General features: G+C 39.5%; 1 protein-coding gene across 1 annotated transcript; it reads left to right on the forward strand.

Annotated features, from left to right (window-relative positions):
• Positions 1-23: 23 nt before the first annotated feature.
• supt7l (SPT7 like, STAGA complex subunit gamma) lies at positions 24-11,511 on the forward strand. The gene is made up of 5 exons (XM_041812115.1): positions 24-99; positions 2,009-2,478; positions 2,679-3,003; positions 4,537-4,774; positions 10,932-11,511. Exons 2-5 carry the CDS (start codon positions 2,042-2,044, stop codon positions 11,231-11,233), a joined length of 1,302 nt encoding a protein of 433 aa, XP_041668049.1. The 5' UTR covers positions 24-99; positions 2,009-2,041; the 3' UTR covers positions 11,234-11,511.
• Positions 11,512-12,163: the final 652 nt, after the last annotated feature.

Raw genomic sequence — 12,163 nt, forward strand, 5'->3', positions numbered from 1 at the left:
TTATCCACCCGAGCTGTTTACAAGAACGACAAAGGTACTTCCTGCACAACTTCCTTGGCTCCAAACGTTGACAGACTGAACATTTACCGCTATTTGAATGTGAGTAAAACTGGCGTTTAAATATTTATATATAGATATTTTCATATTAAACGACTTACATAAATCAAGCACACCACGCTAGCTGACTGTGGCTCTAAAGAAAGATGTATGTGTTACATCGTGCTGTCATGCATTCACTAACGTAAACACACCTCCAAACACAAACCTGTGCTACTATTTTTTCATTATAACTTATGGACATGCACAATATCGACTTTGCAGTTGACGCAAGCCGATGCAGTTGTCTCTATTTTAGATGCATCTTCTTGCTTTTGCAGTTTTTTTTCTACCATCACTCACTTGCAATTACCACTATCTAATAGTTTTGTTATGTCGGCGGTGCCATCCGGTAACAGAAGTTAGTTGCTTTAAAATGTCAATGGTTTGTCAAATGTATGCCAAAAGCCATGGGCGCCTTCCTGGAATTAAAGACTTCTATCGTCTTAGCATTGCTGTCAAACAATGGTTGTTGTGTTTGTTAAAATAACACCTAATTCACAACTAAATAATCTCTGATTTATTAACCATCAGTTGTATCTTAAACTTCAGAAGGGCTCAATACAAATACAATACAGTAAAAAATGTGCTAATCATTGTAAGTGCAATCTAGACAGTGTGCAGGAGTTGGCTTGCAGCTGGTAATTAAAAAAAATACATCGGGTGCCTAGTACTTCAGAATATCAATATGATCAGATTTTTGTCCTATGTTGCTAGTATTATACTTAAAGCCATTTGTTTTTCCTATTACAGCAGAGGTTTCCAAACTTTCTAGCCTGTGATCCCAGAACAACGCTCGCAGAGACTGGGGACCTCCACTGTCTTGAAAAATGCTTGATGTTGTGCACAGCCATGCACATTCACAAATAATTGTGTGCACACTAGCCAACATTTTGACATTTTAAAACATTACTTTAATTTCTGCATGAATCTCAGCTATTGGTTTTATTTTAAATTGTACCAGTTTTACGTTAATATTTTTTTTACAATAACTGGTAAAATATACAACTTGGAATTATTCAATCCTGTTATTTGTTTTTGGAAGGCATTTGGCAACCCCCTTTTAGTGTCCTGTGACCCCCAGGGGGTCCCAACCCCCCTTTTAGGACCACTGCTGTGCAAGGTCAATCTGTGACACTCTAACATATATATTTTTTAAAACCCTGATAAAATCAAACTCATGAATAGCTTTTTTTCCTGTATGATTGAGTTGGCTGGCCCTCATTGACCCCTCATAAATAAAATCATTGGCATATTCTTGTTAAAAGTCTATACTCAGTGCTTCCAATATATATTGTGTGATTTTATTCTTATGAAAAGTGCTGAAAGCTACAGTAATAACCATGTGACTCAGTTGTAGACTTACTTTTACTATCTGCCCCAAAAGTGCATTTGGAAAGCAGTTAAATGAGTCTTAGATCAGCTGCTCCTGCAACCTTGAATCTGCTACAGGAAACTAAGTGTGACCTGCAGCCAACAACAAGTCTCCTTTTGGTTCAATGTTGGTTGACCTATGTTTGTGATAGTTTTTATTTTTTATGTCTGTAACTTTCTAAATTGTGCTGTCACCTGTCTTGGCCAGGGTACTCTTGGGAATGAGGTTCTTTATCTCAATGAGGCTTTCGTAGTTTAAAACATTAAAAATAAATAATCAAATAAAAACATCTAAAAATTCTGGTGTCATGGTGAACCAAGTGTTTAGTCTGCAACCATAAAAATTGGTGTAATATTCACAGATCAGCCAGAACATTTTAACAACTTTGATTGACCAAGATTCGCAAGCCAGCTTGAGTTAATTTAGATTTGTGTCTAAACATCTCCAATTTTGAAAGCTTCCTTTCCTAAATCTAAGTTAATATCAAGCTTCTCTTTAGTAACTGACATCTTTTCTACATTTTTAACCCTCTCCTAGTTCAAACCTGGCCCTTGCCTCTGATCCCTCATCATGATGCGGTACTGGGGTGAGATTCCAGGACCAGCGGGAGCTCCCCCAAGTCGCAGCTCCTTTGACCTGCTCCAGCGCGAGTTCCGTTCTGTAGAGATGCAGGACCCTCCGCTTCACCAGCCATCAGCCCAGCGACCACGACCGACCACCATGTTGGACATCCCCTCAGAGCCTTGCAGCCTCACTATCCACACGGTTCAGCTGTGCCAACATGTTCGCCGTCTTCGTGGCCTTCTGGCAGCGGCTCAGGCCCAGGCTCAGGGTCAGAGCTCAGGGCTGTCTGAGGGGGTCAGCAAGTTGGAGGAGGCTGATGCCAATCTGCCCCTGCGTCCTCCCACACCTCCTGTCATGCCAGATGACCTGCTGCCTGTGGATAGCAAAGCCCCTCGGCAGCCTTTCCAGCTCCGCCACAGTGACCCAGAAAGTGACTTTTATAAGTATGTTGAGCTGTGTTGCAAACTCAAAACATTACTGTCCTTTTTAGTCATTTAATTTACTTCAGAATTGTCTACTTATCCAGTCTTAAAAGTTTAAAAGTTACACTTTTGTTTCTGACATAACATTCCACAGATACCATCTCATTGTATCTACCCGTCATATTAACCTTCTTTCATCTCGTTTATTTTCTCCATCATAGAGGTAAAGGTGAGCCTGTCACAGAACTCAGTTGGCCCTCCTGCAGGCAACTCCTGTATCAGTCAGTAGCCACCATCTTGGCCCATGCTGGCTTTGAGTCAGCCCAGGAGAGTGTACTGGAGACACTCACTGACCTGGCCCATGAGCATTACCTTCGCCTAACACGTCTGCTGCGAGTGGCAGTGGACCGGGAGGCTCGACTGGGAGCAAGTCCCTTCCCAGATGTGGTGGAGCAAGTGTTCCATGAGGTTGGCATCGGCAGCGTGCTGGCCCTGCAGCGCTTCTGGCAAGTGCGGATCAAAGACTATCACAGCTACATGCTGCAGGTGAGAACAAGTTTTTAGTGTGTTTATCATACTATTTAGCACAATGGACTAATATTAATAGTACGGATGCATCGTAAGTTTTACAGTACAGTAACTTAAGGAAATGTCAGTCAGTTCAATAAGTTAGCATGTGGCAACTTAAAGTCCCTGTAAAGGGAAATCGACATTTGTGTCTAAACACACCAGATATATTTGAATAAGGTTGCTGTAAACATGTAAAAACACAGAGATTCATAAGCGTCTGAATTTTGAATTTAGACTAATAAGCATTTTTTAAATCGCTTTCGTTGCTAGGATTAATATGGACAGGGCAAATATAGCGCCCCACGATGTCATGGGGCCCTGAGTTAATTACCCTGCCCCTCTCATGCTACAATGATATAGAATCACCAAGTTGTGGTTCATCTCCGTACAGTGAGCGGCAGTGTAGCTCAGTGGGTAGAGCTATAGACCTCAACAGAATGATCACAGGATCAAGTGTAAGGTCAAGGAGCAGGCTAATTGCTGGAATACTTGTCTATTTTTCACTTGAACCAGGCACAGCGGGAACCAAAATCTTACCTGCTGAAGATGTGTGCTAATCCAAATTTCACTTACTGGGTGTATGAAGGAAGGAGGCAGTGGCTTTGGCTCTCTCAAAGCAGTAACAGTTCAATCTGTCATGTCAGCAGGAAATTGAGTTTTTTTTCAGCAGAACCTTAACAACAAAGACGTCTCATTAATGGGAGAGAAACATATCTTCACACCGAACTCCACTTTTAATGAAATACGATGAAGTGATAATGCTGGATGAGAAAATGAAACATCCTTTTCATCTCTAAACTCTCTCCCTGTTATGAAACCGATTTAATTTTTTCTCTGGTGGCTTAAAAAAGAGTTGTAACAGCAGCATTCTCCATTTAAGTTGTAGCATTTTTTTTTAATCTAAGGAGATTGTTTTTCAAGTGAATGGGTGTGGCTTCAGCGCAGTTAACTGACACGCCCACAGCATCCTAGAGCAGATTTTACTGTTTAACTTTTCATGATTTTGAGGCCTAATTTAATAAACTTAGAGATGTTTTTTCATTACTGAAATTTGACCTGGTGGTTCATAACTCAGCTGACTGCCATACAACATACCTAAAATGCAGATTTTTTTAAACACATAACAGGGACTTTAAGTGCGAGCTGTTTGGCAGTCACAGAGAAACAATACAGAAAGATTCAATGTGTTCATTTTTACTTCTAAAGATGAAGTGTGATGAGCCCTGCAGAGAGCAGGAAGTAGAGCTGATCCTTCTAGTCTGTGATTAACTTCACAGAACGTTGTCTCATTGTGATGATCAGACAGGTACTATTATTATTATTGCCAGCTCAACAGAAATAAATTCACTTGTGTCATATATAATATTACAATAAAGGCTTCTCCATGTGTCTTTTCTACTGAAGAATAAAGTGATTATTATTGTAAAACTAGATGACACAGATTCATGTCTTTCTCTCCTTTTTAATCCTTAAATCATTGTCATCAAAATAAAAAACTTCCTTTTCCAGGTGAGCAAGGATCTGTCTGAAGAGTATGAGCGCCTGGTGAACCCGGAGAAGGCTCTGGAAGACTCCAAGCCCCCAAGAATCAAGGAGGAGCCCATGAGCGACATCTCCTTTCCTGTTAGTGAGGAGCCTGAGGCTGACCTGGCCTCTGGGGACCAGGCTCTGCCCATGGGGGTCCTCGGGGCCCATGGTGAGAGGTTGGCATCAGGCCTGGATGGAGACCATTCCCCTCACACTTCAGGTGAGAGCAATATTTCAACACAACAAATAATCTACTGTTTTATGTGAATGTTCTGAAGTGAGGAGCGCAGAGTCTGAACATACCATTAGACGTTGTGTTTTCAGACATATATTCCCCATTTACAAAGGACAGTGTTGGCTTATGTCACATTTGGTCAGTAGATTCTCAGTACACCCAAATATATGAAATACAGAAAAAGTGTGTTTTCTAGGGGTGCACTGATTGCAGTTTTCTGGCCGATCACCGATCTTTAAAAAGCCTGACCTGCTGATTCCGATTTTGGCCGATACTGATTTTTTTATGACTGACAGCATACACCTTCAATGTTTCAATCGTATTTTATTAAAAAACATTGAACAATACCCGTGAAACAATACAGACTCGTTGTTTTAACTGCACATGAGGTAGTTCTCTCAAATATAAATGAAAAGTTTAAAGCATTGCTGTACAAACTACTAAATTATATCAGTTCCTTTAGTCTTTCATTTTTCACATTTTAGTAGGTCAAGGCATATGAAACCGATCTTATCCACCGATCTTATTTACAAGGATCAGCTGATCGCCGATCTCCTATAATTAAGGAAATCGGCACTGATACCGATTTTGGCCGATCGATCAGTGCACCTCTAGTGTTTTCATAATATTTTCCCCTTATTTTACAAAGAAAAACATTTGGAACTAATCTTTATATTAGTTTTTTTAGCAGATGTGATTTAAACCATGCATTGTACCATTGCAAGATAGTTTACAACATTTTTCGATCCTCCTCCCGCCCATACAAACACGTGACAGTTTACAGGCTTGCTTTAGCCTCTTTCACTTTTGATTTGAGAACTTTACACAATTTGTAGCAGCCTAACGTTTGAAAAGTGAGATGTGAAGCTAATTGGCCAAATAGTGAAAAAGCTAAAAAAAAAAAACCCCTGAGTATCATGTAAGACCAGGAAGATCGAGGAGCTATATCATTGACAACAGCTGGTCTCATGCAAGTCCTTATCAGCTGACAACCAGCTGATTTGCTTCTAGGCATCCTATTGGCTATTTGCACTCATGCTGCCTTATTCAAGCTGCTCTAGCCTGCCCACTTATAGCTACTCCCTCTGCAAGCCACTTTTTGCCATCCTCCTCCACCCCAGCTCCTTCTTTATAATTTATCTGATTCAATCAGTTACATACTATCATTGATGCCTGCTCTGTTCTGTTGAGGTATTTGTTGCTTCCCTGCCTCAGGCTTTCCTTTATACACTGGAAGGGTAGGAATGTGTGCTGTTCCTTACTTGAAGTTTTCCATGTGCGCTTTCCAGAACAGAGCCATACTGCCAAATATACATTACTGTAAAAAGATAGATTACAAATATGAACTTATTAAAGCTGCACCTGTGTTTTTTAGGGGTGTAAAGGTACGTGTATTCGAACAGTACCGATTCAGTACGGGCCTCTCGATACGGTACAGACATGTGCCGTACGGATACGTGTTGGACAAAGCTTATATACAGACAGAAACCAGAGTGCAAGTCATTGTCACTCTGTCCTGGCAACCACACAACCACATCAAACGACAGCAAAAGCCTGAATATTCCCAGATAAAAGTGTCTTGTTCAGGATGACTTTGTTGCCCAGTAAATATAACAGTGGACAAAGACAACAACAGTAGCACTGACATTATTCAGCAGCTGTGTCGCTGACGTCGTCCAGCAGACCAGTCAAAGCATTTTAAAAAGCAACACTCAAACAAGAACATCATTGTAAAGAGGAGGAACAACAAAGTCTCACCAGCCAGTTATGAATTTCCTATTATTTAAGATTGTTTTCATTATAATAATGGTGCTTTGGCTCTTTGAATCAAATCAATTCTACCTTCAACCATCAGCCTCGGAAGAGGGGGAGAAGGGACTCCATCATGTCTGCAGCTGTGTCATAGGTAAAGTTATTCTCAGATTTCACATGGCTCTAACCTCTTTATCTGCCAAGATGGGCTGTGAAAAGTTCCCCCAACCTTTGTAGTAGATCCCATTGGTTAAAACAGTAATCCAGTGCTGAAATCCGTGTTGAAATCGGCAGGAAAGATGCTAATTTGCATACTTAACAAGCTAACACACGGTTGTATGATGATACGTTCAAGTTGGCTGGGAAATTTTAGTGTTTCAAAAATTGATATAAATGTGTCAATATATAAATTAAAATAACCAGGTAATTCAAAAATGTATTTATTCATAAATATTTTTAATCACTGTAGAACTTTTAAAAGGAGGTTGAATGTAATTTATTCAGCCTATTTATTTTAATACAATTTAATAAAAAAAAAAAAAAAATTCTATATATATATATTCACTTCAATTACTGTACCGGAAACGTACTGAACCGTGACTTCAAAAACGAGGTACGTACTGAACCGAAATTTTTCTGTACCGTTACACCCCTAATGTTTTTCTTGTGCTGCTGACTAAAATGTAATTAGACTGTGTACACCTCTGGGCTTTACTACAAGGACCTAATTTCCTCCTTTAACTTCCTCAGTATCATCCGATGCTAGTTTGAGGTCTCCAGGTTAAACCTTTAAGTTAAAGGAACTGCTTGTAGCACCAGTACAAAACTAATGGCACAATAGAGGGTCAACACGGTCTTTTATTACAAGTTTTGACTTTGAGTATTGCTGCTTCCCTCAAGATAGATAAAGTTTTATATTATCTTTAAAGACTCTTCCATGGAGTCCCTGTATTTATGTTGTTTGCTTCTATGTGTGAGAGATTTGTGGACCCAGTGAGCAGAACGTTTGTGGACTCTGTGCTGTGTTTGTTGCTGTAATAGAAAAGAAAATATATTTCATTGGGAAACTATTAGAGAAAGACTAGTGTAAGATTTTGTTTTTTATGTTTTTTTTTTTTTAGATGATGATTAGGACTACTATATTGCTCTGCAGAGAATGTCAGAAGGCAGCTTGATGAACAATCATCCTCAATCAATCAGCCAATTATTTTATTTAATGGCTATATTATTCCCTTTGGGGTAATTTGTTTGGAGCAGCTTGTGCATAAAAGGCAGAGATGTGAAATATCAGCAAACAGATGGCATCCAATTATACAAAAGAACAAAAATATGAAAGGAAGTCTAAAATAAACATGTATACTAAACAAACCAATATGTTAATGTATAGAGTGAGTGAAAGCAATAAAAGAATCACTCTGGGAATGGAGAAGTAAAATATCCATGTACAAACCCATGTAGCTTTCAGTCATCTGATTACAGAAGGGATAAGCAAATCTGAATATTTGTTTTTAAAAGCTGGTTAAATATAACCATGTCCTGACAGCAACTGAGAAAATATATTTAAAAGCACATGTCCAGAAGAAGCTAAAATACATTTAGCCTTAGAGAGAACTTTCCTTCAACAATATAAAACATTTTTAGAACTGCCAACTGGTCGAAGTGTTGACCACTTTCTGCTCAGCTGTGACTCGCTGATCTGTAACAGTGCTGACAGTCTGTCTTTGATGACTAGATAAGACAATGATATAGAGGTGGACAGCAAACTGATATCAGTACTGTCACTGAAATACCTTCGGCTATAAATTGATTTTGCAATACCATCATCACAAGTTCAATCACACATGAAGCAAAACTGGGCTACAAATCACTACACATATCGGCCGAGACGGTAGGTAGATAAAGTAGCATGTAACAGGATTTGTGACTGACAGCTCAGATCCAGGCCCAGATTTCTGCATGTTCTGTTCTGGCACTTAAGGAGCAGAGCTGGACAGACCTACACACTGACTAACCAAACAGCACTGCCTCTTCCTTTTGTGTGAGTGGTGTCAATGTTTTGAATTAACATGCAGTACAGCAATCAGGTAATCAGTGTTTTTATTTTATTGACTTGGATTGTCTTGAGCCCAAAGCTTCTGTGATTAACGGTGCCGTGAAAAAATATTTTCACCCTTTCTTATTCCTGATTCTTTGCATATTTATCACACTTAAACCAATTTTAATATCTCACAAAGACAACCTAAATCAATACAAATAGCAGTTTCTAAATGATGTTTTTATTTATTAAGGGAAGCAAAAATCCAGACCTATCTGGCCCTATTTGAAAATGTAATTGCCCCCCTCCCCTTGTTAAATCGTCACATTTTGTTGCTCTGATTGGCCCATTAAGATGTGACAGACAGTACTTTCATCCAGTCACGCTACGAGTTTTTTTTCAAACGCTCTGCCCTATCCCAAATGCTGTCTATGGAAGGTTTTCCAGATGGATGTGTTCACATCCATCTGGCGTGCCAGGTTAACAGTTCTTGGAAAGCTGAGTTCAGTTTCATTGGCCACACCCAGGCTTGATTGGTTTGATGCTCTGAAACATTCAAGTGTGATAAATAAGCAAAAAAAATCAGGAATCAGAAAGTGGGCAAATACTTTTATACTGCACTGTACATCTCAATTACAGCAGTTAAAAAACTGCATAAAGGGTGTGTTTGTAGGTGTCATCTCCACTAAAACTAGGGGTGTAACAGTTCACAGAGGTCACAGTTTGGTTTGTACCTCGGTTTTGGGGTCATGGTTAAGTATGGGCTTGGTTCATCAGTAAAAAAGGAACATAAACTCTTGAATTTATAGGCCTTATACTATGCTGCCCTTAGTTAATACTTTTTAACTAACAGTAGTGCATCTTATGATCCTTTGTTGTGTTATTGAGAGTAATAATGAGAACTACTTGTGATAGCTGGTACAGCCTGTGTTGTATTAATCAGGAAAAACAGGAAAAAGGATGCAAAATATAAAGCAACACAAAAATAAAAGTATAATATCTCCTGATTATGGTAAAAATCAATACAAAGTAATAGGGAAAATTTGACATAAATGTGTGTTTTAGAGCCTTTTTAAGGTATCGTATTTGTGATTTATGTAGTGAACCGTCACGTATTACATAGTTGTTAGTACACAGCATATTATTGGCTATACGCAGATATTAAGAGGCAGAGAACAGTGGTTTAAGGGTGTACTACTTGTGCAAAATCCTGACACGTGTTTGTCAGTGAAAGACAAAAAACGAGCTCATGTAAACTCCAAATACCCTGTTGTACCTGCTGCTCTATGCTTTTCCATATCCCCACAAATCCTTTAAAATGTATTTGTCCTCCCTTTTCTCTGTTTTACTTCCAAAGGCTTTTTAAAAACACTGACATCACTCTTCTGCTCCTGCACCCGTAGCTTACTTTGCTTCTCTGTGTTTGTTACGTCTGCTTCTTCCTCTTTTTTGCTGGTTTGCATTTAGCAAACAGTTACTGGCATTACTGCAACATAAATTGGCAGGTCATACTGTCATCTATGAGTTTCTTTCCATTCAGTCCATAGACTTTATGAATTCTAATGTATTTGTCATGGGACTAGATGCACCGAAATGTGACTGCCAAACCATCTCAGTTTGGGATGATCACAATCACAAATACTGTTAGACTCTTCACTAAAACTATCTTTATTCAATGAAAAACACATAATTTCTGACATTTTATTGTTCCAAAAGTGCCCACTTGTTATGTTGCTGAGTGCTTTTATTATGAAGTGGCCGTATCAGGAAATGGGGTGTTTTCAGTTGGAGCGGAATAACTCAACAGAGAAGAGACAAAACTTAAAACCACAGAGACTCATATGAGCTAGAACATGGTGAAAAGTGAATACAAAGGCGTAAAAGCATCTGTCTATGTTCTTAGGGACAGATATAAGTTTAAAATTGCATAACAGACTTGTTTGAAAGTGCCACCCCTTTTTGCACCTTCCATATTTTTTGTTTATAATTTTGCTCTTTTCACTTCACTTTCGTAGCGTTTACTAGCAGGCATCCCCCGAGAATCTCTGTCATACGTCACAATGCAATGAACTATGGGTAATTCCCTCACACTAAGTCTGCAGAGATGCCCACTCATGGAAAGGGTGCATGAAGGGCTCAAAAAGTCAGCGAGAGATCCCTCACGCACTTTATGATTTGACAGTGGGACAGCCCTGAGCCCTCACCTAAATTTTAGGCCATGTTGCCCAGCTCTGTGATGACACTTTTCTAAATCACCCAAATAATTGTTTTTATTGCATTATATGTGGCACAGAGTTTATCCTGCCTGTGTTATTTAAGGTCATCTTTGCTAAATACTCTCCTCTGTATCTAAAGGTGGAGGCGGGGCTAACAACTCCCCACTGTGGCCACAGGTAAAAATGGAGCCGCAAGACGGCGAGGAAAGCCAGGGCACTGGACATCATCACCACCACCACCATCACCACGGGGTGCTGGGTGGAGACGTGTTCGAGGAGGGCGGGCCCATGTCAACTATGAGCGAGTCAGGAGGAGCCATGGCACCCTCTCCTGGAGGAGGAGCGTCTGACGGCAGCTACGCTTCACATTCACCTGACTCATTAATGGGGACTTCGCCTGTCTTCAACCAAAGACCAAAGAAACGGGCAAAGAAGCTGTGAGGCTCTGAGGAGTGGACTCAAAATCATTTTTTTACATGTCAGTTTTCTTGAATTAAAAACCATTGATGTGACAAAAAAAATAAATTGTAAAAATACAGCTAGTGTTTGCTGAATTGTACAGACATTTGCTGAACTAAACTGCAAGAAGGAAGAAGTAAATTTTGTAGTTTTTTTATTTGTTTGTTTGAGCATAGTTTATCTCAAAATAGTGGAAATAGTTGCCATTGATACATTCAGTTTTTCTTTTCAGAAGAATAAACATATTTTGCTCAGAGGAATCATTTCTATTCTTAGAAACATGGAAGACTGCTTGCAGTTATCCTAATTAATTAACCAAAAGTAAAAACCAAGATGTCCAAAAGCGTGTAATTGAGTTAAACGGCTAAATAATTAAGCAGAGTGGTTTGTTTCCTGAGCGACTACGTCTGTTTCTCCTCACATACTAATTATTTTCTTTCCTTCATTATGACTAAAAGATCCTCCACAAAAAAGATAAATATTTTGTTTTCCTCACGCACATGATGCTGCATATTTTGATGAATTTTCATCTCCCCACATCCTTTTTCTGAGTGAAAAGTACACGTAGCTCAACTCAGTGTAACGATCCACTCGGACACACACAAACATAGACACGCACACACACCTGTCAACCTGAAGCCGCTCGGCTAAATTAGCATCTGTTTCTGTAATGAGCCAAAGCTGTGAATGCAACACCAGAGGCAATTATGGCTTGGCTGTCTGCATCACGAAGGCGACATCAATCCAGCCTTAATGGCAAATTAATAATGGCGTGCATAACTCTGCATGCGGAATGAGCATGCATGTTTGAATACATGTGATGTGCTTTTGTGCGAGCCTCATGATTAAGCCGTTAATTGTCTATGCCAGTGGGAGGAGCTGATGAGGTCATATGTATTGATACTGAATTAG

This window comes from Cheilinus undulatus, linkage group 18 (genome assembly GCF_018320785.1).
Source record: "Cheilinus undulatus linkage group 18, ASM1832078v1, whole genome shotgun sequence".
NCBI lineage: Eukaryota > Metazoa > Chordata > Actinopteri > Labriformes > Labridae > Cheilinus > Cheilinus undulatus.

Excerpts from the sequence above, each read along its gene's own strand:
- supt7l (XM_041812115.1), top strand. The coding sequence starts at position 2,042 with ATGATGCGGTACTGGGGTGAGATTCCAGGACCAGCGGGAGCTCCCCCA. Across the intron at positions 3,004-4,536 it reads ATCACAGCTACATGCTGCAG|GTGAGCAAGGATCTGTCTGA; the intron begins GTGAGAACAAGT and ends TTCCTTTTCCAG. Across the intron at positions 4,775-10,931 it reads CCATTCCCCTCACACTTCAG|GTGGAGGCGGGGCTAACAAC; the intron begins GTGAGAGCAATA and ends CTGTATCTAAAG.